The sequence below is a fragment of the Canis lupus genome, chromosome 13 (assembly GCF_011100685.1).
Source record: "Canis lupus familiaris isolate Mischka breed German Shepherd chromosome 13, alternate assembly UU_Cfam_GSD_1.0, whole genome shotgun sequence".
NCBI lineage: Eukaryota > Metazoa > Chordata > Mammalia > Carnivora > Canidae > Canis > Canis lupus.
The window spans coordinates 9,852,521-9,878,906 of record NC_049234.1 but is presented as its reverse complement, the minus strand read 5'-3'; the positions used below and the strand labels follow the sequence as shown (position 1 = coordinate 9,878,906).

General features: G+C 40.7%; 1 protein-coding gene and 1 pseudogene across 2 annotated transcripts in view; one reads left to right on the top strand and one right to left on the bottom strand.

Annotated features, from left to right (window-relative positions):
• The window catches only part of TRHR (thyrotropin releasing hormone receptor), a 39,734-nt gene extending 32,649 nt beyond the window's left edge, over nucleotides 1-7,085 (bottom strand). Inside the window, exons 1-2 of one of the 2 annotated variants that reach the window (XM_038555342.1) lie at nucleotides 6,964-7,085; nucleotides 5,519-6,561 (exon numbers count right to left, since the gene is read on the bottom strand). In XM_038555342.1, coding sequence (XP_038411270.1) covers nucleotides 5,519-6,307 — 789 coding nt within the window. In that variant the 5' untranslated portion in view covers nucleotides 6,308-6,561; nucleotides 6,964-7,085. The remainder of the gene's footprint in view (nucleotides 1-5,518; nucleotides 6,562-6,963) is intronic. The other variant, XM_038555343.1, reaches the window with a different exon arrangement.
• Nucleotides 6,710-26,386, top strand: part of LOC100685832 — a 32,396-nt pseudogene continuing 12,719 nt past the window's right edge.

Sequence of the window (26,386 nt, the reverse complement as noted above, 5' to 3'; positions counted from 1 at the left end):
TTTCACAGAGTCAGTTGATGGGGTCTGTATAAAGTCTTTCCTTATATAGGATGTGAATGGGAAAATGGAAAGCTATTTTTTGATGATAATAAGCTGGCTCCCTTAGATACCTGTGTGCTAAGTGACAAAAATCACACTTTTTTTCATTCTTAGTGACCTTTATATTGTGAAGGGTATAGCTGAACCTAGACAAATAAATAAAACTATTAGAAATGAAAAATGGATTAAAGTCCCAGTAAATTTGAGAAACCTCTGAGTTAGGCCTGATGCTGGAGGGTTTAGTATCACGAATTTGCCTGGTAAGATGAACGAATGATTAAGCTCCCCGTACAACCTAAGGGATTTATCCTCCCAAACACCACCCTACTGCCGGATAGTTTACTGTTATGCCTCCTTTCCCTCCTGTTTTAGTGGGTTTGCCTTGTTTCTTCTTTAAAAAGCAAATAGCACTGGAGGCAAGAGTTGGCAGGAGGGAGGGGGAGAAGAGAAAGCATGTATATAAGCCCTTTCTTTATCTCAGTTCTTGATTTTTCAAGAGCCCATTGCACCACTCAATCATGCCTACGGGACTGCCAAAGGGGCCAGAGATCAGTGAGAAGGACAAGCTGGAGGGAGGGGTAGTGGAAAGAACAGGCAAGAGGAGAACAAACATGAATTTTGTCACATGCACCTCTTTGTATTTGAACAAAGAGTCTATGAGTAATTGTTATTCATCTTTTATTGATGAGAAAATCAAGCCTAAGAAAAAACTGACTCAATCTTACCCATTTTCTTTTACTTTGCTATTTTCCTTGAGAATATTAATTTCAACATTTTATGTAAAGGCAGGGTATAAATTTTACATACATGTGCATATATATATTACTGTAATTATATAAAAAAGACCAAATGAAAACATAAGAAAAAGAATATAAGCAAATGCTAATGAACTGCGGTTTTGGGAGGTAGGTTAAGGGATGCCTTTTTTTCCTTATTCCTAGTTTTCTGTGGTTTTCCATAATACACATGATTGCTTTTATATCGTCATCAGCAGTAACAATAGCAACAGCAACAAAAGGCATGGATTGCTTTAAAAAGAAAAGCTTCTTTTGTTTCTTGGGCGAGCAATGTTCCCCTGTTAAGGTAGAAGGCTTGTAAGAAATTTATGGAAACAAAGACTGGTATTTTAAAGGCTTCTTTAGTCAAATAAAACCCATAATGAAAAATTTGCCATAAACTCATGGAGCTTGTACTTGGACTTTGTTCCACAGTTCTCCCACCAGACAAAAAGGAACTAATTAGGGAGACTCAGTGCAAAAGAAAATTGGTAGTCTGTTCCATACAATATTCTGCACACCCCTACACCCTATGGAAAGCAAATATTTGCATTGAATGTGTGTATGTGTGGTATAGTCTGTTACCAAGATGTTCTTGTGCCTCCAAAATACGAAAGGATCCAATCAATTCCTTTGAAATATACAGTCAATAATAGAGATACGCTCCACACCAATGCCCCACATCGGAATAGACTAAACTGACAGGCTTTTTTGGCACTGTGTGGATAGAGCTGAGATGTGACAAATGGGATCATTTAATCTGTATCTCACCAATATCAAAACAACCAATTGTAAAGCAAAAGAGTTAGTCAGATAAATCTTTTGTCTACACAGTTCCAAGCCATTATTTTGAGTAGCTTCTTTCATTCAATTTGCCAAATATTTAGTCAGTTTCCTAAAATATAACTGAATCTCTAAATAATAGGGAAAAAAAGATCTGATCTGGATTTTCCACATGGGGGATACAAGTTAAAAATAAACAAAAATGCACATTTGTCCCTTACATATAAATACTCTTTTATTTCCTTTTTAAATGGAGTTCTCTGAGGCTATGCACATTTGACTTTAATAACTTGGTTAGAAAGATCTGTCCCAGAGAAAATATTTATTAAAATGTAAATTAATCTTGCCTGAAAGAAAAAAAATGCAGAGGAGATATTGAAATAAAAGACTCTTGGTTATAGGAGGTGGGGGTTTGAACCTTTTGAAGATTTAAGAAAAGAACCATTTTAGAAGAGAAAAATGCCAAATGAAAGGCACATTGATTTTGGACAAAGCTGGCTCCCCTGCACGGTTCTCACTCTGACTCATCAATCAGTGAACTAGTATCTTCTAGGCTCGGAGCCCTAATGCTGTGCTGTCTTCAGCTGGTGCATCTATGATGCTCACACCTCACCCTTTCTTTCTTTGAAACATGTCTCTGGTTCACACTTTCCTTTAAATTCTCCTGATGGAGAATCTTATTACCTCAGGCCTGAACCACTACCGACAATTTCCAAGGTAGCCTTTCTGCCACCAGTCTCCTGCTCTCCAAATGTGTCTCATCCACATATTGATCATCCCCCAAAACATTCTGCTCACTGCTGCTTCCTGCTCACCACCCTCATTATTTGTTGCCCCCGCATGAAGTTAAAACTCCTTTCTCTGTCGGATAGTTGGGATCCTTCACAGCCCCTTCTCTGTCTCTTACACACACACACACACACACACACACACACTCCTATTAGTTCAATCTTTCTTTATACTGCTCCCAGATACATCACTCATTTTCATCAACCAAATCACTCAACACCATAAAAATCCCACCCATGTGCCCTTCTTTGTCTCCTCTTCAAATATAGAACATTCTCATCCCAACCACGTCCTTTCTGTATGGAGGCTGTCCTCTGGACTTTTACTTTCTAAATCAGCTCCATCCTTTCTGAGCCTTCTCAAATGCCACCTCTTCTATGGAGCCTTCTCTGATTCCTTTAGCCCTACAATTTCCTTTCTCTTCTCTGAATTCCCATCCCACCTGTAATCAAGATTGAATTTTCTGACATATTACTTAATTGCATTTTATTGATTTATATGTCATCGCATGTTTCTCTGCGAGGGCATTACTGGCATTTGTAACAGGGCACTTCATCCATGTGGAGGACTGTCTTGCAAATTTCAGGACATTTAGTGCCCCCTCTCTCTTGAATGCTATTTGACAGTGATAAACCCAAATGCTCTGAATACATTTCCAAATGCCTCAATTACTAAAAGGTTTCTTATTTTTTAAAAATATTTTATTTACTTATTCTTGAGAGACACAAAGAGAGAGAGGGGCAGAGACACAGGCAGAGGGAGGAAGCAGGCTCCCCACAAGGAGCCCCATGTGGGACTTGATCCAGCATACTGGGATCATGCCCTGGGCCAAAGGCAGACGCTCAACCACTGAGCCACCCAGGCATCCCTAAAAAGTTCCTTAGAGAAGTTCTTCTATCATATACACATCTGTTCAACAACTAGTGCGTTTAAATGGTGAATTCACATACTATTTTAAGGAACAAATATGTATTTTTTCTTACAGTTGCCAACACACTATAAAACTAGGAAGAATTAACAGTCAGGTTTTAATTGCCACTTCATTTCATGAGATGTTTCATTGAACCCTCATAGCAACCCCGGATGCTGCTACTTACCTTCCTTTTCTAGATTAGGAAACTGAGACTCAGAGTTCTGTTCATTAAAGGTCATCCTGTTTGATTAGAACCCTAGCATTTAAGCCCAGGACTGTTTGAAACCAAATCTCTGGCTTTTTCTTCTACTACCGGCCTCTATAAAGAGGTTGTAACAGCTTTGAAATAGGAGTGTGAACATGTAACATAATTAGCAATTTAAAGCACATTATTACTGCTGATAGGTACTAATGACTACAATTGAGAAGGACGCTAAACCAATTTTTTTTAGAATTTATAACAAGAATATAAATTGGAGTCTAATGAACAAATTTACTCACTGACCTTCTTTGCTGCAGACATTAACCCATGGTTGATCTCTAATTGAGATGTACATATTCTTTACTTTCTTACTGTGTTTGTTAATGTTTGTCTTGGCAGATGGTCAACAGATCTCTCTAAATTTCCCTTAATCAAGTTTGGATAATGGATCCAAACATGCCTTGTATTAGGTAACATTGCTAAACCCAAAGCAATAGGGATTGAAGAGCTAGCAATAGTTCTCAGGTCTTCCCTGTCCAGTATCGAGATACCTTTAATAATAAATGTTCTGCAAATCAAATCTCACAGTATCATTTAAAATGTATACTCCCCTTTTAAGTTAGAGTTTCTTATTCATTTCATTTATATCTACAATACCCACACTTATTAGTAAGTAATTTCAGTGCATGCCCATATCTCCAATTAAAATTCTTCATCTATAAGCTAATCTAGAGTTTATGAAGTAATAGCATGTATAATCCACAGGCATACTTTAAAAAGTATGCTCAGTTTCTATCTATGCACACTGGAAGAATTGTATTGCTTGCAGGGGAAAAAAAGAGAGAGAAAGAGCCAGTATTGTCAGTTTCAAGTTTTCTTTTTCAGCTATGAGAATAAATGTTTACTATGTGTTTATTCTGTTTAGCAAAGAAGGAAAAGGAACTGAAAGCTAAGTTCATTAAATAACTTAGAACAATTGTGTAACTATGGCTGAATATGTACATAACAGTATTTTATTTCTATATTGTCTCATAAACCTCGTCTACTATAACAAAGTTGCACTTCATCCACCAGTAAAACCACTATTCAGCTGTAACCACATCCACATTTGGTGATCTGAAAGCATAAAGTCATTTTTAGTTATGCTTATCAGGAGAAACACAGTTAAAAAAACCTAATCATTCCTTGTAACAAATGAATTGAGCTTGGTGTTAGCCTTTTTATCACAACATGGCCTGAGCAGAGTGCATTTACAGTTTCTGCGTGCTGGGACACTTTGTAGGTTGCTGGAGGAGCGGGTGATAGAATCGTTCCTCCCTAAAACTAGTAAGTCCAAGACCAGGAGCCCCTCTCAGTTATATACCTCAGTGTGCAGCTGTAGAATGGTAGGAGAAGTTTCATTGTTGCTTTGACTCATCTTTCTCAAACTATCTTATCAAATCTTTGTCATGCCATAGAATTCTTAAAGATATCTAGCTGCTCCCCACAGAAGCCACAAATGGTACAAAAATTTTGATAACATTTCTCAGAGAGTCACAAACTCTTTAAAAGTGGATTTCTAGAATTTCTGTTTATATTCCCTTAATATCTTCACAACACCTACACTGATACCTAATGGTGTGCTGTCACATCTTCCCCACTTATTTTTATTTTTTAAGGATTTATTTATTTATTTATTTATTTATTTATTTATTTATTTATTTATTTGAAAGAGGGAATGAGCAGGGGAGAGGCAGAGGGAGAAACAGACTAGCCACTGACTGGGGATTGATCCCAAGACCCTAAGATCATGACCGAGCTGATGGCAGATGCCCAGGCGCCCTCCCCACCTATTTTTAGATCTTCATTTGTTTTAGAGATGGATTTAATAATGTAAAGCAGAAGTTTACACTGTGAAGCATTTGCATGATTGCATTTTGATTTTGCCGTCAGCTAAGTAAGGCAAAGTTGATCCCATCCTGTAAGGAACTCTATCCTACATTTCTTCTGTGGACTTGGTGGCTCACGTTTGCTTACCTGCTTCCTTGAAGATACTGTGCTGTTGAAACATCTATTAGAGGTCTTTGAATTCAAATTCTTGTTCTGATGGGTTGAGTCATTTTTCCATGTCTTAGAATTTTCTTTAGGATCTGAAGGAATGGGATTTAAGAACAGGATCCTAGCTATGAATCCATAGAGGACGGTGGCCAGTATCATTGGCACAACATAAAAGACACCAAAGTCCATTAGGTAAATAGGTGAGTAGTAATTCCTGGAGATCTTGTAGCCACAGGACACCACAATAGCATCTTTGTAAGTGCTAATATTGAGATCCAGCAAGAAGAACCAGAGCATACAGTAAATGGATGTGAAAGCCCAGACAAAGATGATGATCTTTTTGGCTCTGGAAAATGTGCAGAGAAACTGGGCTTTGATGGGGTGACAGATGGCTATGTACCTCTCAATGGTAAAGGCTGTGATTGAACAAGAGGATGCATTAATGCCCAAGTACTGGAGGTAAGTGATGCAGAGGCATCCAACATAGCCGTAGACCCAGGAGCCATAGATACTGTCTGTTATGTTGGGGAGGCCTGCAGCCACCAACACCATGAGGTCGGCTACGGCCAGACTCACCAGGTAGCAGTTTGTGGGGGTCCTCATGTGCTTGGTTCTCATGACCACCAGGACTACCATGATGTTGCCCACGATGCCCAAACCACAAATAATGAGCACAAGCAAGATGGTGACCACTTGGTATTCTAGGGCCACCACTGCTCTTGGCTGAAGCTGTGTTTGGTTCAGTTCACTTACGGTCTGGTTTTCCATCTTTACCGACTTGAAGTTTCTCTGAAACACTTCTCAAAACATCCTCTTCCCGGCGGCCTGCTTTTATCTCTGCGGTTCTCTCTCCCTGAGAAGAGTCACAGTCCAAAGTCATTCACAGCGTCACCATTTCAAAGGCAGCCAGTCACTGTGAGGCCCCTCTCTGTTCCTCTGCTTTCCCCTCCACCTCCCCGATACTGGGTCGCCAGTAACCGGGCTCACGGGCGCTTCTGGAAACTCTCTTCAGTCCAACTGTCCTGTAGGATGGAGGAACTGTTTCTGACCAGCTTAACTAGAGGCACCTGTTTCCTCTTGCGGGGGGGGGGGGGGGGGGCGGGTTGGACACCTAAGAGAAACCGAGGAAGCTCCCTCTTTTGCAAGAGCTCCCGGAAGGAAAAACGAAATATGTGCTCGCTGAGAGCTGAAAGATACAGAGAAACCTCTCCGATGCTCGGGAAAGTGCAAAGAAGTAAAAGGGACCAGGGACGGGGAAAGCCCGGAGGCTCGAGGATGAAGCTTCGTAGCAAAGTAGCGTTTGCCCCCTTTGCTCTCGGGAGGGGCGGGGGGATCCCCCGGCTGCAAAACCGCCAGTGGGGGCTGTGGCCGTTCCCGCTGCCCCCCGCCCGCCCTCCCCGAGAGGGGCCGGTTTCTTCTCTTACCTTTCGGTCCGCGGCGCTCGCTGCCTTGCGCTCTCCTCTCCGGGCGGGCGAGGCCGGACTAAGCGCAAGTTTGCGGCCCCGCGGGGGGAGGTCTGCTCGGCTCGCTCGGCGCCCGGACCGCGGCCCCGCGAAGCCCTCGCGCCGCAGCCCAGCGCCGCCCGAGCGCACAGCCGCAGCCGCAGCCGCAGCCGCAGCGGGAGCGGGAGCCGGAGCGGGAGCGGGAGGAGCCGGAGGAGCCGGAGGAGCCGGAGGAGCCGGAGGAGCCGGAGGAGCCGGAGCGCGAGCCGCGCCCGGGCAGCCGCGGGGCCGTCGGGTCCTGGGGCGGCCCCTGACCGGCGCCCCCGCCGCGCGCCCCGCACCCCGCACGCCCAGCCGCCCGCAGGGCCTCCCGCTCCCGCTCCCGCTCCCGCTCCCGCTCCCGCACCTCCTCCCCCGGGAGGATTTCCTCTTCCAGGTGCCGCCGACCCCCGCCTGGCTCTGGAGGGTGCGGATCGCAAGCAGGGGCGCCGCAGGCAGCGGGGGTGGGGGCTGGCTTCTAGCCCAAGTGCGGCGGGAACTCCGGGACCCCAGCGCCCCGACTGCCTGGGTGATAGGACTTTGGGGAGAGCAGATCCTGCTCCGCCCAGACGCGGCCCTGAAGCTTGAAATAGCTGCGTGAACTGCAATCAACTTCTTTCTCTACGATGGAAACCCTTGAACCATTGCTCCAGTGAACCTGTGAAACTGGCTCCCCCTCCCCTGTTACATGAACGGAAAAATGAGTGAAAATGGCTATTAAAGCATTTCAGCGGCAATCTTCTGAGGCTCATAAAAATTATTTTTCTGACAATTGATTCAGCTGAGAATATTGACTTAAGGCTGCGGACGGTCCGTTAAGTTTGGTTTTCAACTCTGGTTCCGCACAGCTTAAGAGGATCTCTCCACCTTTCTGGGCGGTCTCCGCTCTCCACCCGCCTCCCTGTACCAGCCACATATACCACCCAGCTATGTTTGGTGTCCACTTATTTCCAGGTGAAAACACACCCAGTGGAAATCTAGGCCAGGGCCACTGTGGCACCACAGCTCTGAGATGAAACTTCATGGATGCATCTTTTTCAAAAATGTGTACTTAAGCTTAATTTCTTTCTTTAAAGTGGTCCGCAGGCAGATCCTTACAGTTTTCTCTATTTTAAGATGTTTAGATGCTCTTCCTTCTAGATGTCGATAGAAGTGTACAATTTTGAGTATATGCAACCATGGGGATATCTAAACCATGTTCATGGCTAGGTCCCAACAAGATGAACATAAAGCTCTGGATCATATTGAGTAATTCCACCCTCTGAACCGCCGAATGCTCCTTGACTCTCTACTTCTCTTTTCAAATCATCCTATGACCAATGAACCACCCATGACCCAGATTCAGCTTTGAGACATTTATTGTTTGGTTTGTACAGTGTAGGCTCAAGTGTGATTGAAAATAATTTGATTATTGTCTACTTTTCAAAATCGGGAGATTGTATACTAAATCTGAATTTCTGCCTCTTATAAAGATTAGAAAGATCTGGCAATCCTGGGCCTCTCTCTATTCCTTAATAGAAATAATCACCTGAAGTTGAGTTGTGGCTATGGGCAGCAGTTTGCGGGGGTCCTTCACGCAGGGTGCACCTGCTTCCATTTCCTCACCCCACACTTCCTCCCTTTTGTCTGCCACACATGCCAGCCTCCCTCAGCCATCACACATTCCGGCCTCTGCAACCAACTGAGTCTTGGTTGCTTATCACATGCAAGCTCCTCAGAGAGACAGTGGAGTTACCAGCCAAATGCACATTCTTTCACCCCGAGTAGGATTTCTGCTGGCATTGTCATTTCCACCCCCAACTGGTTTAGCATACTGGCTGGTAGCTGCCCTTCCTGTCTCTCTCTCTCTGGACTAGAGGACAGAGACTACTCTGAACATCACTTTTCTTGCTTAGCCCTTTACATTTGGAATTAAAAAAATGCTCTCGGGGCACCCGGGTGGCTCAGTGGTTGAGCATCTGCCTTCGGCTCCGGTCATAATCCCAGGGTCCTGGGATGGAGTCCCGCATTGGGCTCTCAGCAGGGAGCCTGCTTCTCCCTCTGCCTATGTCTCTGCTCTCCCTCTCTGTGTCTCTCATGAATAAATTAACAAAATCTTTAAAAAAAAAAAAAAAAAGAAGAAGCCACTGCCTCCCTACTCAACCCCACCACCCCCAACCCAAAATATCTCTTGAAAGGTCATGGTTCATATAGAACATCTTCTCACTCCTCCCCAGGATTTTAGTCACTTTCAGATCTCCTGAGAAGACCTTACTTCAAGTCCTACTCTTAGGTAGTAAAGATGAGGGGAGAGAACATCTATACCACTATCTGCTCTGGCAACTCCACCTCCACTCCAAATCTTATCTTCTTTACTGTTTCTGTATGAGGTCATCATTCTGAACCTCTATTTTGCATCTTTATTCACTTTTGAGTATGTAATTGTTACCCTCCTACTATGCACCAGGCACCTAGTATGTAACATTTCGTTCTTTTTTTCTTTTCTTAAGATTTTATATATTTATTCATGAGAGACACAGAGAGAGAGGCAGAGAGAAGAGAGAGAAGCAGGCTCCATGCAGGGAGCCTGACATGGGACTCGGTCCAGGGTCTCCAGGATCACACTCTGGGCCGAAGGCAGGTGCTAAACCACTGAGCCACCCGGGCTGCCCAACATTTCGTTCTTATCCTCTAGTAGGTTATGGTCTATTGGGAGAAGCAGATTCATACACACTACAGGGAGCAATGCGCTAAAAGCTTATGTTGAGAGGGTTCAGGTGTGATGGGGAAGGCATCTATCTGTCAGTGGCGGGTGGGGGGGGGAGAGGAATGGGCCCAAGGACCCAGGAAGACTTCAGAGGTAAGGCAACATCTAAGAACATTCCTGAAGAGTCCAGGCACTTTTTGATAGGTGGGAAGAGGGAAGATATTCTGCATGGAGGCGACAGGGTGTATAAGGCCTGGCTCTGTGAACTAGGGAGGGTAGGGCTCAATTGTCTGATCTTGCTCTGGCGGTGAGGAGTTGGAGCTGGTGATGACCACTGGCAGGCTTTCTAGTGAGGAGTCCTCCCTTCTGCTCTCGGACCCTCTTCCCCCCCACCCCCCCAGCCTGCTTACCTTGCTGTTCCTTCAACTCGGGAGAGTGCTAACTTCTGACTGCACCTTCCCACACTTGCCTGCTCAGAATGATTCTGTTTTCAAACCACTTCATGCTCTGTGCCAAATGGTATCTTCAAAGTAGCTGTGATTTCATAAGCTAGGCTGCATACCTCAATCAGACTGTATCAGATAAATGTTCTCTGTGGTAAAAAAACTACACAAGCATGGGGTTCCATTCCGATAAACCTTACCTTTTGTTTGATTTTTTCCCCTCACAATAGTATCCTAGATTATAATCAACTGTGGCTTTTGTATTGTTTGAGTACTTCTGACTAGGAAGAAGTTTGAAAACAGTCCAGTGGCAGCTGTTTTGAAAAAAAGGCTGGTGAGTCCTGAGTACAGCCATGCAGATGGCAAACCTATATGCCACGCACACTGCTCATGGCCATTTCAGTCCCAGACTATTTTCTCTGGCCTGATGCCCTTAGTGAAGCCTTGTCACTCACATGCCACTTGGCTAGAACCAAGAAAAACTGAGCATGAGACTACACAGGCTCCTTTGTAAAATGTCCTTGGACTTAGAGCTGGGACTTTCTTTTTGGTCTGGACTCAGATTTGCCCCTTCAGCTTGAGGAAAATTTAGCACTTCTGCTTCTGACCCCTGGCATTTCTAGTCACACAGCTTACTCTCAAAATCTGACTTTCTCTTTGCTGGGTACCCTAGGAAACTATTTGCTTAGTGAGTCTCTGTTCCTGGGACACACCGGCTAACATTGTCACACCTGCTGAGCCTACCTGCCTCCACAGGAGAAGAATTAGGGCAGGCCTCACCCTTATCTCTGGAGGTGATCTTAGCTATCTAGGGAGTAGGTGGCTGTCCATGGGTTGTCATGAATCCGTTAGTAGATAGAAGATTATTTATACAATCAGCATTTCTCAAACTTTAGGATGCATCTGAATCTCCTGGAGAGCTTATTAATATCTAGATTCTTGGTTCCATCCTCAAGTTGCTGTTTAAGTAGCTCAAGGATGGGATCCAAGCACTTCTTATAAACATTTCTTATAAACTTCCAGCTGATGCTGATGCTGTTGGTCTGTGGACCACACATGGAGTAACATTGACCTAGCTCAGTGGTTCTGATGTGGGAGGCAGGGAGCATTGATGGATCAGAGTCACCTAGACAGAATTTTTTTTTTTAAACAATTCTTTTTTTTTTTTTTTTTATGATAGTCACACACACAGAGAGAGAGAGAGGCAGAGACATAGGCAGAGGGAGAAGCAGGCTCCATGCACCGGGAGCCCGACGTGGGATTCGATCCCGGGTCTCCAGGATCGCGCCCTGGGCCAAAGGCAGGTGCTAAACTGCTGCGCCACCCAGGGATCCCCTAGACAGAATTTTTAAAATGTACATACTGGCTTAGTCTTCCTACATATTTTGGGTGTTGGTGTATTTCCTAGAATTGGACTAAGGCTTGAGAAAGAGATTGGGACTCTGGACAAAAGCAGTTGACTTATTCTTCATATATGTATAATATATATTACATGCAATATACATATTGTATGTATATATATTTATCTAACTTATACTGTCAAAACTGGAGCTTACCTTGGCAGGTGGGAAATTGTTGAGAAACAGAATATCGGTGCTCACTACAGTCAACTAGCACTAGGGTTCAGAGATAATGTAGAGCATCCAACTAGATCAGTGGTTTGTAGGACCCAGAACAGGGTGAGGAGAAGGCAAAATTGCAGGGAGTACCCAAAACCTCAGTAATTAATATAATCAATATTTTCATGGACTATTTTTTAAATTAGTATAAATGTGAACAAATCTATGATGAATAAAATATCAAAATTTTACATAAAGACACTATCAATATTATGAATTATTCCCTTTCACCTCAGGCTCCAAATACTGATCCTTTAGTTCAAATTTTGATATTTTGCTTATGATGCATTACTTTGCATTTTTTTTTTAAGATTTTACCTATTTATTTTTTTGAGAGAGAGTGCAAGCAGGAGGAGGATCAGAGGGAGAGAGACAGGAAGACTCCCCATGGAGCCTGGAACCTGGAGCCTGGAACCTGAGCCAGGGCCTCCAGGGGAGTCTGCATCTCAGGACCCTGAGATCATGACCAGAGCTGAAACCAAGAGTCTGATGCTTAAGCAACTGAGCCACCCAAGCACTCTTCCTTTGGATTTTTAAAAATAATACATTAAAGTTATATCTTGATTACTATTTTTTTGGAGTTGCCTTAAATTTTGCACTATACCTTGCCTCACCCTATTCTGTCTTCTCTTCCCTGTCTGAATTTCAGAATCATGTGGAGGGTTTTTAAAAATGCAGATTCTTAGGTCTCTCTCCCAGGTGTTCTCATTTAATCAGTCATAAAGCAAAGCCTAAGGTTGGTTGGTGCCACAGTGGTCAAGGATCACTGAATTATACCAACGGAGGTTGGTCTCTGGAGATGAAGGACTGGTGGTCATTGGTGGTCCAGGCTGTGGGAGGATGAAATAAACTGGGTGCAAAGAATGTGCAATGATTCAGAAAAGTGGCAGCATCAGAACATTTTGGCAACAGAACACTGGCACAGGATTTAGCTTCCTGAGAGAAACTGTAGAACTATGCAGGTTTCTAGGTTTAAAAGTGCTGAACCCGATACTGTCTATTAGGTTAAGATTCAGATGCAAAACCAAGACAAAGACTTGGTCACTGGAACTGAGATATCAGGTCTGGGTTCTGGAAGTAGGAAACAAAGTCAAAACAGGATTTGATGCTGAGTCACCTGAATATTGAACTAAGGATCCTCTGGTTTCCTCTGTGGAGGTAGAAGCTTTAGTCTGGAGCCTGGGGTAGAAGAAGGCATTTGGCAAACTACAGAAAAATGTCAAAATCCATTTTTGCTGAAATTTAAATATTAGTTAGAGAAAACTGTTGGCTGTTGATCAACAAAAGAAAATACTTTATGTAATGGGTTTATGAAGTTTGGCTTATGGTAATTGAAAAAGGCATGGAATCTTTGTGCCCTAAATGGTAAAGTAGGTTGGATGGCAATGTGTCTTTGGGGCACAAATTGGCCTTCCACTTTGTTTCTCTATCATATATACTTTTATATTACCTAATATCCACATTTGGGGAGAAAATAGGACCTTAGATTTAAAAACAAAGCACAGTAGAACTCAACCTAAAAACATCTAAAAATGAAAAGTATAAACACAAACAGAGCTCCTTCTTCTCTGCAGTCTGTACCATTGGTAATCTGGTCAGGTGAAGCATGTTTAGGAAGAGCTAACACCCTTTAGGAGTTTCCCCAAAGTGTCACTTGGAAGCATGACCTAAACAAAAGGTTTAAGACTAAGAATTTTAATCAAAACATCTAACTTCTGAACTTGTGTTTAATCTTGATTTATCGCATGTTTTATGTAACACTAAATTTATGTTTAAACATTTGTGTAATTCAAAAATGTATTGCAGTTATTGTAAAATTCTGTCTTTGTAGCTGATCATGTTTTTTAAATTAATTAATTAATTTATTTTTAATTATTTTTATTTTTTAATTTTTAGCTGATCATGTTTTATTCTTTATTCTGGCTGCTAGGGATCTCAATTCCAAATGTATATATGCCTACATGAATAGTTGTATAAGACCTTCCTGATAAAATTTTCTTTTGCCTACTAAATCTATCAACTTACTATTTGACCTTTGGTTCATCCTCTGTTCTTATTTCTTTTTTAGGTCATACACACAAATGCAGATGCAAAACACTGCTTCCCAATGTGCATATATATCATTTTTTAAAAATCAATTTTATTGAGGTACAGTTCATATAAAATAAATAGAATTCACTTTAAGTGTACAGTTTTATGAATTTTAACAAACACCACCATAATTAAGATAATAGAAAACTTCCATCATACTAAAGTGTTCCCTATATTTTTCCCCAGCCAATTCTGTATCTCCTAAACTGTTCTTTGTTCAGGTAAATATTGCTCAGTTTTCTATGTTGAGATTATATTTATCTCTTGAAGAATTTCATGTAAGTGGAATTATACAATATATATTCCTTTGTGTCTGGCTTCTTTAAATCGGCATTTAAAAAAAAATAAATATCCATTTGTTGCATCCAGTAGTTTGTTCCCTTTTATTCCCTTTTATTTATTCCATTGTATGGATATATATAGAGATACTCTATTTTATTTATACAATCACCTATTTGTGGACAGTTTGTTTTAAAGTTTCGGTTATTATGAATAAAACCTTTATTAATATCTATGCAAATACAATGTTTGTGGACATATTTTGTCATTTTTCTTGGATAAGAATTACAAAATTGCCCAAGAGTGAAATTGTTGGTACATAAATTTAGCTATGTTTATATTTTTTAAGAAGCTGCCAAAATGTTTTTCAAAATGATTGTACCATTTTCATTCAAATCTACATAATAGTTTGTTTTCATATAAATCTACATAATGGCTAGATGTAAAAAATTCAAAGCAGAAAATAACCATTCATGTTAAGGGTGAACTCTGTTTTATGCATTCGTGTGCCTAGCAGCATGCAGCAGACAGGATATAGAGAGTCCACAGACAAGGCAGTTTGTATACAACACAAATTGATGTACAAGTGAATGAGTTAATATTCTCAAATTATTGACTTAAAATATAATTCATAGAATAGATGATGAGTTAATGACATAATACATATCAAACACTCAGTCCAGCCCTTGGCACAGAGTAAAAGTTCAGTGTATTTACTACTCTATAAACACAATGCGTTTGTAGAATATAAAACTAGTATTATTAAACTTGGTAAAACACCACATAGTACCTTTAAAATATCTAAGTTAATAAAGGGTGTCTTTCTGCATGCAGTGGAGTTTTTTAGTGGTTTAACTAAATTTCATCTCAATGGAGATTCTAGTACCATATCATCCTTATTCTTTAAAACCAAGTTAATATAAAATATGACACTGAATGTTTTTATGCCTCAGCAATTTTATTAACTGATCAAGTAAAATGCAAGCATTTGTTCATTCATCGTAATTATGTTCATAACAAGTTAGGGAATTTGTGGAATTGAAGTTCTTATTGGTGCCTTTGAAATCAGGATTGTGACAGAAAATTGTGAAAAAGTGATTTGTTTTAGTTGTTAGGAATTGTTGGCTTAAAAAGTATTCTAAGACAGAAAGAAGAGTGCAGATTATTGAGGTTATATATAATAATTATCATTGGATGAACAGGTCACTTAATTATCAGGTTGTTAATTACAGTGCGATATTTGGTGTCACCAACGAGTTCACCCTAGGTGTGATGTGCAGAAGGGACCACATCTCCATGAGGAAAAGTTTTGTGACAGTCTCATGGTGGCTCAAAGCCACAGGAAGGTGGGTGGAGTGGGAGTCTGAGGGTGAAGGTGATAGGAATGGAGGTTTGTTTGAAGGAGTTAAGAAAGATCTGCCAAAATCAGAAGTATAGCATCTTTGAGAATCAAAAGTCATTCTAATATTGAAAATGATCAAAACACAAAAAAATTAAAAAGAGGCATTAACGTGGAACAAATTTTCAGTTTGTGAAATTGTCACAGTAATCTCTCCTAAGGTAAGATGTTTATGAAATATTACATTATGTTATTACATTTTTTCTTAAACTTTTCAGTCTTCAGGGAAATCCTCTGTAAAGGATAGCAAGGAAGCAGTGTGGTGGATCACTCAGGAGATGACATTACAGAGCGATTTCTCACCTTCAGGAGGAAAGGTTCATTTGTCTGTCCAGTTGTTCTTCCATTCACGCTTGTTAAATGCTTACTTAGTGCGTGCCAACTGTTTGACAGGCCCTGTGCCAGACCCTATAGATAGAACCTAATATAAATATGAAAAGCATAGAGCAGCTCCCAGCCTGGCAGGGGTGTCTTACATAAACCGTTAATTATATTGCAGTGTGTTAGCTGCTATAATTGAGGTGTGTACACATTTTTAAAGACGTGCAGTGTTAGAAGAGACTAATTCTATGTGAAAAGGTATGGAGTAATTACTTTCAAAGGCCAGGAAGAAGATCAACAAGACTTGGGGCCAGGAAAAAAAAAACCAAACAAACAATAAAGGGTTAGGCAAATAGCCCCTGGCAACCACCTGAGGAATAGAGAAGGTCAGAGGCATAGAACATTCTCAGTTGGAGAGCAGCAGGTTCCTGGTCTCTCTCTCTGAGGATGTTCCACAGTGAACGCAGTGCCTGACTCCCCCACCCTTGAAGGTAGAGCCCTGTTGCAAAGGCGTATGCTAAGCTCAAGGTTCCTGATGCAGACTAACTGGTCCTCAGTCCCAGCTCACTTTACTGTCTGTGTGATTTTGGCAAATCCTTTAACTAGTGTGTGTCTCAACACCTGCCTTTGTAAAGTAAGGATAACAATAGTAGCTCTCTCATAGGGTCCTGTGTTCTTTTTAAGGATTACATGAAATAGTATGAGTTAAAATTATTAGAACTATGCCCACACAAAGGGCATACTGAGTAAACATTAACAGATAGTATACTTAAAGTAGAAGAAAAAGACTATCTTCTAATTCTGCTGATTTTTGAAGCATGGGCTTCTGAAGTTGTATCCTGCTAACTGCTTATTTGTTTTAAGAAGTGGCAGGGCCAGCTACGAAGTTGAATACTTATCTGTATTTCAGAGTAATGACAAAGAAAAGACAGGATTCAAATCTATTTAATGATGAAAGGGATAGATAGGGTAGGTCCTCTTGTGCTGAACAAATTTTTGAAATAAATTAGGGAGGCTAGATTGTCCATTCTTATGACCTCTTCTGACAGAAGCTTTATGGTTCCTCTTCCTGTTCCAAAGGGATTTTTAAAAATAATTGGCATTTACCAAACTCTAGCAAATGAATATTTAAAAAGAACATGAAATTGTTAAGCATTGTTATTTTCAAACTGCAGTTGAGACCTGATATTTGCTTGTGATATCAATTTAAGTTTCATGAAAAAAATTCTTTTAGATTGCAGATAATATGGGTATTATTTCATTAACTTCTTATTCATATAAGTAATAATATAATGGCTGAGACTGACATAAGAACTCTACACATATGGTATTAAGAACTTGATGTATACTCAGTTAATTTTCATAACAATCTTGTCAGATAGATGTTATTAGTAACTCCATTTTGCAGATGAGGAAACCAAGGGGTTAAACAACTTTATAAGGACAGAGTTGATATATTCCAAAGCCAGGGTACAGACCTGGAAGTCTGGCTCTAGAAGATATGAGGTACATGATTATAATATAAAATGTACATCTTACTGTGAGTCTGGGCCAAAGGAGTTTCGAGATGCACAGCTCCCACCTCCTACAGCCCTAGACAAGTGCACTGCCTTTGCAGAACTTCCCCTGGCTTGAAAGTCATGTTAATGTTCTTGTGATTTCTGAGTTTTAGCTGGATGACTTAATCAACTTAAGAATGAAAGAGGAACCTAAGTGTATGCAAAAGAGCAAGATGTCCAAGTCTTCAAGGGCATGCTTTCAGAGAGAGAAAATGATGAACTAGTAGAAAGTGCAGGTCATAAAAAATTCAGTTATTATCATTCACAAAACATTATTAGAAGATAAACATTTACTATGCACCTATCTCTTGTGGGGCACACAGATAAATAAAACAAGATTCCTTGTTCTCAAGTAGTTTATGGTCCAATGTGAAAGAGAAACAAACACAAAATACGAGTTACAGTATTACCTTGTAAGTTCAATGCGAGAATATGATAAAATGCAGTGAGCTCTTCAGTTGTACATAAGAGTGGCCACCAACTTGGCCTAGAGGATCCAAAAAACTTCAGAAGGAACTAATACTTGTCTTGATTCTTGAGAGGAGAAAGAGGAGGTGGTGTTTCAGCCTGTGGGGAGAATGTGTGTAATAAAGCAGAGGAGTGAAAGGGTGGAGCGTGTCTATAGAACAAGGGGTTGTTTCACCTTACTCATTACCATGAGAATGTCTTTGGAGATAAACATTTTATATTTTTCTACAACATCCTAATAACTGAAGAAATGCCAAACCTTGCCAAGAAAGTGGCATTCTCCTGGTTCTATTGAGTAGGTGTAATTGAATACTAGTGCTGCTGGAAAAAGAAAATTTCTACATTATGCCTGTCTCTAATAAATTCTAGTTGAATTGACTTACCTAAGGGGTTAGTGTACTTCAAAGATCAAAACACTTCCTGTTGATTGATTGTCTGCTTTTCAAGGAAGATACTGCAGGCAGCAACTTTAAACTCTCCTTGCTCATGTCAATTCGATGATGGCAAATGTTCACCATCTCTCCAGGGCACAACAAGCCAGGAGAATTTTTTCTCCTCATTCTAGACACATGCTTTTAACAACATGTTTCAACAAGCAACATGAGTTTTTGGCAACTAGAGTTCAGTATAACTCCGAGGCTATTTTTAAAAAGAATTAGTCCATGTTTGGAAGGACAAGGGGGTAAGGTGGTATATGTCATGGAAATGAAAGCCTTGAGTGTCCCTTAAAGATATGAGTATCCCATAAATCAGCTGGATGACCCTCGGCAATTTGTGTCAGTTCTCTGGGCCTCAATTTCCTGGTCATTAAAATAATGGTGTTGGAGTTATTCCTGGGTGGCTCAGTCAGTTAAGCCCCCAATTCTTGGTTTCAGCTCAGGTCATAATCTCAAGGTGGTGGGATTGAGCCCTGCGTCAGACTCGGCTCTCAGTGAGGAGTCTGCTTCCGATTCTCTCTACCTCTCCCTCCTGCTCTTGCACTCATGCTCTCTTTCTGTCAAATAAATAAAATTAAAAAAAAATAAGGATGTTGGAATCATTGACATGTTCTGGTTTTAAATGTCTGATTTCGAGAGTATTTTAAGCTATTCTTGAGAAGCAAGAGATGCTTAAGTTTCAGGTAGCTTAGGGTCCTCCTATAACATCTCCTTTTACATAACCTTTCATTTCAAAGGAACTAAAATGGAAGGAATCAGTTTCCTCTCTGAAGTTGAACAAAGCTGTCTCTGAATTGAGCCTGGGGAAGTTGAATCCTCTGGTTGTGTCTCTGGAATTTCATCATATCTGTAAAACTGCACTGCCTGCTTCTATTGGCAGCAGACAGGCTGCTCTATTTGGCTCTCCTGTGTTAGTTTACCTCCAGCATGGAAAAGGCCCAAAGCTCTTCTGCATCATAGACTTAATGCCATTGGCTTATAGGGTCTGTGGAGACTAAGAGCTGCATGAGGGAACAGAGCAGAAAAACCCACATGATGTCAAAGAATCAAGCTCTTGGGGACCTTTAAGCCCACTGTACATATGCAGATAAGTCCCCTGGAGAATACAGGGTTAGATTTCCTCTCTGGAGATAATAGTTTTCTTTACCTTCCTGCTTTTTGTTCTTATGGAATGCATATTAATGCAAGAGAAACCCAGAGCTCTACTGGTCTAATGATGCATATTTTATGGTTGTTCTGTTGTAAGTTCATCTCTTTTATTGGTTACTCACTTAACTGTGGTTAAGGAAATGCCAAATCCTGCTCCTGTGCTGTTGCTATAGTGATTCCTGAGAGATAAAAGCCGAGCATGAAGTATTCAGGTGAAATTTTTATCCAACTAATGTTTAAATTAAATGTGGATTTTATTTATTAAAATATTTGAAACCCAGTGATCAGGGAAGTGAAGCACTATTTTCCCAATTACCTTTGCTGCTTCCTCTTTGATTGCTGTTTTATGCACACAGTATCTTTAGCTACAGTGTCTCACTGGCACTCTTCTATTCTCAGGTGAGGATCACTGAGCCACAGTGAAGGCAGGGGTGCAAGGGGTAACAGTTTAACCTATGCTTTGATGGGAGCAATCTAATTTTTAAAAAGATTTTATTTATTTTATTTTTTAATTTGAGTATAGTGGACACACAATGTTACATTACTTTCAGGCATACAACATAGTGATTGAACAACTCTATAGGTTATGCTGTGCTTATCACAAGTGTAGCTACCATCTGCCATTATGCTACGTATTACAATACCATCCACAATATTCCCTGTGCTGTACCTTTAATCTCCCTGACTTATTCCTTCTATAACTGGAAGCCTTCCACTCCCCTTCACCCATTTTGCCCACTTCCCCATGCCCCTGATTCTGGCAACCATCAGTTTGCTCTTTATATTTCTAGGTCTGATTCTGCTTAAAAAGAGATATTTTTTAAAAAAGATTTTATTTATTCATGAGAGACACAGAAAGAGAGAGGCAGAGACATAGGCAGAGAGAGAAGCAGGCTCCATGCAGGGAGCCCGATGCGGGACTCGATCCCAGGATCCAGGATCACGCCCGGGGTTGAAGGCAGGCACTCAACCACTGAGCCACCCAGGTGTCCTTAAAAAGAGATATTAAATGCTTCTTTCCCCCTCCCACTTGAATACTGGCCCCAATATTTTTAAAGTCACAGTAACTATACTTTGGAAACTTGATTTTGTGTCTAGTTCCATTTTGAAGAATGCCATTATCTGGTTTTGCTAGTATACTAGGCTTATATTTCTATCCAAATATTTTGAGACACAATAAGCTAGTCTATTGGTGGTAGGTCAGAAATTTGGCACTGTGTCACATTCACACATAGGAGCAAAGATATGAGAGTGAATAGACGGGGGGTAGATGGGAAGGAAGGTTTGCCAGGACAGCGGTGGGACAGATCATCACTTGGAGAAAGCAGATCTGGAGAATCCTTCTCAGCTCTCGCTCAGCATTGCATAGACCAGGCAATGGGAAACTTAAATGTTTGTTTGTTTGTTTGTTTGTTTGTGTGTTTTTGAGTGGGAAACTTGTTTTGTACGAGGCCAGAGAATAAATATTTTTGACATGGCAGGCCATACCACCTCTGTGGTTAACTGCTGACTTCTGCCATTGAAGCCCAAAAGCAGTCTTGGGCAACATAGAAATGAGAACATGTGGCTGTGTTACAATCAAACATTGTTTATGAACAATAAAATTTAAATCTTTCATGTGTCATGAAATATTATTCTTCTTTTGATTTTTTTACCCAACCATTTAAAACTGTAAAAACTATTCTTGGCTCATGGGCCACTAAAATAACAGGCAGTGGATCTATTTGGCCAGCAGGCTGCTGTTTGCTGAACTCTGGCATGGAATATTAAGAAGATGAAATCTTGGTTGTGATTGTCTCCCTTTGAATTCTGGGCTTTTCCTTTTTGCCTATTTTACCTTGGACTAATTAGTTAATTTCTCCATGATTTGGTTTACTCATGTGTAGAGCAAAGTTGGCAATGGTACCTACTCATGGCATTTTTTTTTAAGGTTTAAATAAGGGGACACCCCAGAAGAAACCAACCCCGCCAACACCCTGATTTCAGACTTCCAGCCTCCAGAACCATGGGACAGTAAATGTTGTTTAAGACAAATAAATAAGCAAACAATACCAACAACAAAAATAAATAAAGGGACAGATAAAGAGTATTTTTAACACAAGAAGTGCTCACTATTAGGAGTCATTATCATTTCATCAGCACTCAGGTCTCAGGGTACAAAGGAAGCTGCTCTGTCACAATCTCTGGCACTGAAGTAGCTAGATTTGATATCACTAAAGAGCCAGGTGACTTAGAAAGAGAATGTGAACACCCTCCTTTCTTCGGCAATCACCAAAGTATCAGAGGCCTCCTTTCGTCCACCTGCCCTGGCCACCTGCCCCTGGCCACCGCCTACTGGCCCCCGCCTGCTGGGCATCTACAGCTCGCCTATAATCAACGTTTCCTTATGGAAAAAGCTGCTTGTGTGTGGCATGCCTGCACCTTCGGTCTCCCATGATTTCATGGTTTTTATTTCCCTTCCACTGCACTTTCTAAATGTTGACATGGCGATTCCAGGACTGGTCTCATCATTTTCAGATCTTATGATGGCTGTTTTTATACTCCATAAATCCAGAGAGGCAAATTTTTGCTGAACATTACACAGCTGTTGGGCTGCTGACAACTGCCCTCCCAGAGTCATATATGGAAATACAAAGTTTTTTAATGATGTTTGTTGTTTTCTCTTCTCACTTAACCATTTCCATTTATTTCTGGTTCTTGGGCCTGTAGGGCAGCTTAGAGCTGAGGAATATTTGTTTTGAGGGAGAGTATAAAGATATAGAATAGGCATGTTATGCAAAGGAATTTAGGAAATATCTAGAGGCTATCCGCCTGATGATTTGCTTTCTTTTTCAATAATCAGTTTCAAATTTTTCAAATCTTTCTCCTAAGAGAGGCCAAACTGAAATCATAATGAATTTTGCTTTAAACATACAAGCCACAAGAAGAGTGCTGTACCAAAATATTCTCTCTCACTTAAGAAAAACCACGTGTCCTTTTGGAGAATTTCATAACGGAGGCTACTGGCAACATGTTTTATTACTTCTTGAAAATGAAAAATGTTTTGGTGTGTGATTCTCTACTGAGTTGTGTTATAATTAGTTCAGTGTCTAAAAACTTAATTATTCATTCATAGAACCTTGGTTCTGGAGCCAGTTCTAATCCCAGTCCCATCACCTGCTAGGCTTTGTGGCTTTCAGTAAGGTATTTCAGCTCTCTCTGCTCCATTTCCTTCTCTGTAAAAAATAGGGGGCCGAATAATCAGCCACCCACTTTTACAATTCTGTAAAAGAATTGCAGAATTGTAAGGACTAAAAATCAAAATTCACATAAAGCCTTTAGAATGGTACAAGTATAGAATAAGAATTCAAAAGATATCATAGCTTTTCTTATTCATGAGTTATTCAGCAGGGAGTCCGTTTGCCCCTACTGTGTGCAGACCCCGGCCCCTGTCACTTCCTAGATGTGTCTCCTTGGACACATTCCTTCATATCTCTGAGCCTCAGGGTTCTCCTCTGTGACACAACCATAGTAACAGTGCTTGAGAAAAAGAGCTAATACATTTAAAGCAACCACATCAAGTCTGACACAAAGGAACTACTTATTCAGTGTTAGCTATTATTACACTTGCTATTTGCCAAGGTCCTGAGGTGAATTCTGGGTATTTTGAGACAAGAAGGTTGTTAAGCAGAGGCAGCACAGTAGACTCCAAACACTGGTGAAGAAGAGAATGGATCAGCCAGCAACTGTAAAGCAGTGTGGTGACAGTGGAGACGCAGGTGTGCACAGGCCATGGTGTTTAGTTGAGCCCTGGGGGAGGCAGGTGAGCTCACAGTAGGGGGAGGCCATGTGCTCCAGAAGAGAGCTGATGGAGTCTGACAGACCTGGGTTTGGGTTTTCTCCTTGCTTATTAGGGAAGTTCCTCAGCATTCTGACCACAGCTCCATTTTCTTCTTCGTGAAATGGGGTTGATCTGACCTAACTGCCTCTTGGGAAATACTATTTTACTCCTCAGCGGGCACATGGGAGGCATGTGGGAATGACTGCAATTATTAGCTGGGAGTGGAAGAAGCAAAGACCACTGGCAAACTAATATTCAGGTTAGAAAAGTAACTATCTCTTGATTTAAATAAGGCCTCATCTCTTGGCTTCTAAAGACAAAACTTCAACATTCCAGTGTTCCAAACTTATGGAGGTTCAAACAACACAAATGACTATTGTAGAGATAAAATAATTTAGCTCACAGGAAAAATATGATTAGAATTTCTAGGAGAATTAATTAAAAATTAATGCATTGGCTAATCATTAATACAGGCCTTAATTGGTGATTATTGAGAGAATGGTTCCCTAGGTGTTTTCCTGAAAACTCAAGTCCTGCTAATTCCAAGTGATGAGGATTCTGTGGTTCAGATATGTAGAGAAATTTTAGGTTAAACAGATTTCTTCATTACAGTGCACTCCATACCTTTTAAGATAATAAAGTGTATTGGATGTCTCTAGGAAGGGATAGAGTGTGGTGTGTAGCATTTCCCCAATGTATTGGACCATGGAATTCCCTCTTCTCCCACCTCCCCTGCTCCATATGTGTGTGTATGTGTGTGTGTATTTCATACCCAAGTCCAGTAGAATTCATTTTGGAAAATGATACTTTATCTTCTCATGCATCCATATAATGCTCATATATATCCTGCTGCCGCTTACTGACATTCCTACTGGTGTTCTGAAGGTCAAAACATAATATCATGCCAGATACAACGGTGTTCTTCACATCTCCTAAAACTTACAGAAGTCCTAGAGATTTTCCTTTGAACTGCTTACAGTGAGTTCATAATGAGCATCTAAAATGTTTTTAAAGGAAACTTTCTCAAAGCATCAGATTAACACTTTGAAATAGAGGGGACAAAAGCAAATAATAGGGAAAGAGGAAAGATGATACTTGAAATCCACTGCAAATGTGTACTGCAAAAACAGTCTTTCATCTTAATTTGAAAGAATTCTGTTTTGTGCATTAATAAAGCTTTCCCCCTCCATCTGATTCAAGCTCATTGTATAAATTACTTCCAGGTATTGCTTGTACACATGCAATGCTCACAACCAGAAAGAACGCCTATACATGTTGCATAAATAGGGATACACCGCCTGAAAACAAATATATCTTTTTGGAAATGAATGAAGGAGACAGCCATGGCCAATAACTAGAATATTCTACCCATGGCCAGGAGTTGCAAAGTACCTAAACACACAGTCAAGGACCCACGTGGCTTCTTCAAATCTGGGTCTATCTGGGAAAAAAGAAACACACTTTTGGTCAAAATTATTGTTTGCATAGTCATCCACACACCTGAATTTACATATTCATGCAAAACCCCAAATGCCCCTTAACATTTCTAGAGCGTGTGAACAGTTTCACAGCAAGAATCACTTAATGTTGGCAGGCGTGCTTGATTGGTCTGCTGTCCTGCCCTCTGTGTGAGTTGTGGAGCCCAATGGATCCATTGGCGCCAGGGCCTTGTAACTACACAGAGGGTGGTCTTGTTTTCGCGTGTGGTTTGAGGATAACTGCTCTGTTCTTAATGAGGAATAAAGATAGATTTGATAAATTCAGTAAAGACTGTAATTAAGCAATTTGAAGATCTTTAAAAGTAACCAACAACTGATTCTACTTTTTCAATTTGTTCGCTCAAACTAAATTTGACCAGGCAGGCTGACACAACTCTAGGTACATAGATTACTGAGAGGAGGCAGTCAAATCATCGCAGAGCACAGAGCTTTGACTCCACGCTCTTGAAGACAAGCTAGATGAGGAATTAGAGACTGTCCTTTCCTTTCTCTGTAACTTTTAATTTGTCTTCAAAACAGGTATGCTAATTTAGAAGCACCTTGTTCTGCTCCTTCTTTACATTATTGAGAATCTGTTATTTTTAAAAGATTTAAGAAATTAATTATAAAGAGTGCTCCATTTTAACTTTCTTTTAAAATAGCAGGTACTCGATTGTTCATATTTAACTTAATTGCTTAAGAATATTTTGTGAGGAAAAAAATATAAGTTTAATGTTCATACTTCTTTGTTTAGCAATATAGTATTCTTCTTCTGGTTGTTCCCAGGGACCTTATCTTTGCAGCTAAAATAACTTAAACCTGACCTGAAGCCTCAGGTCTGCCCCAGGCCCTTTGAGTAAAACTATTTTTAGTATCCCCACTTTGCAGGTGAGAACATCGAGAGCAAAGATGGGAAGAAACTCACTCAGGGTTGCCCAGCTCATGTGGAGCACAGCTAGGGTTTGAACTTGGGAGCTCTGTCCCTGGAGTCTGTGCTCTTAACCATATGCTCTGGGCCTCCGCAGACAGTGCCTACCATTTGAACAGACTCATTCTTTGAGTCCTCCTTTATTCAAGCAGGATAGAAAACAAGAAGCATACATGACAGTGCTCCCCCACCCCTAATAGCCACACTGTCTTTGAATCCTAGAATATGAGCTCCCCAAATGTTTGGAACAATAGCAGCCACTGGAACCCTGCTTTCCTCCCCCACGACACTTTGAAGTAATTGGCATTCACTAAGATGCATACATGCCACTGCATTTGTAAGATATTAGTCTCGTTAGAGTGTAGTCATATTTCATATAAAAAATCAACATGGCTAAGTGACAAGCAAATTTTGACTTTTTTTTTTTAAAGCTAAGGGGGAAGGCAGTACAAACAAAGTTTGTTTCTTTGGCATAACACTCTTAATGATGAAGACAGGGAAGTGTTTTGACAACAGTATAATCAGGTGAATGAACAACTACCTTTAAAGTAGTACCTGCAAGGAACTGTGGGAAGTTCAGGCTCACGCCCTACGGTATTAAACAGACACGAATTCTGTGTCCAAAGTAAATTCTGCATTGCTTCCTCCACTTCTGCAGGTCCTCTGGATCCATATCAAGTTCTTCTCAG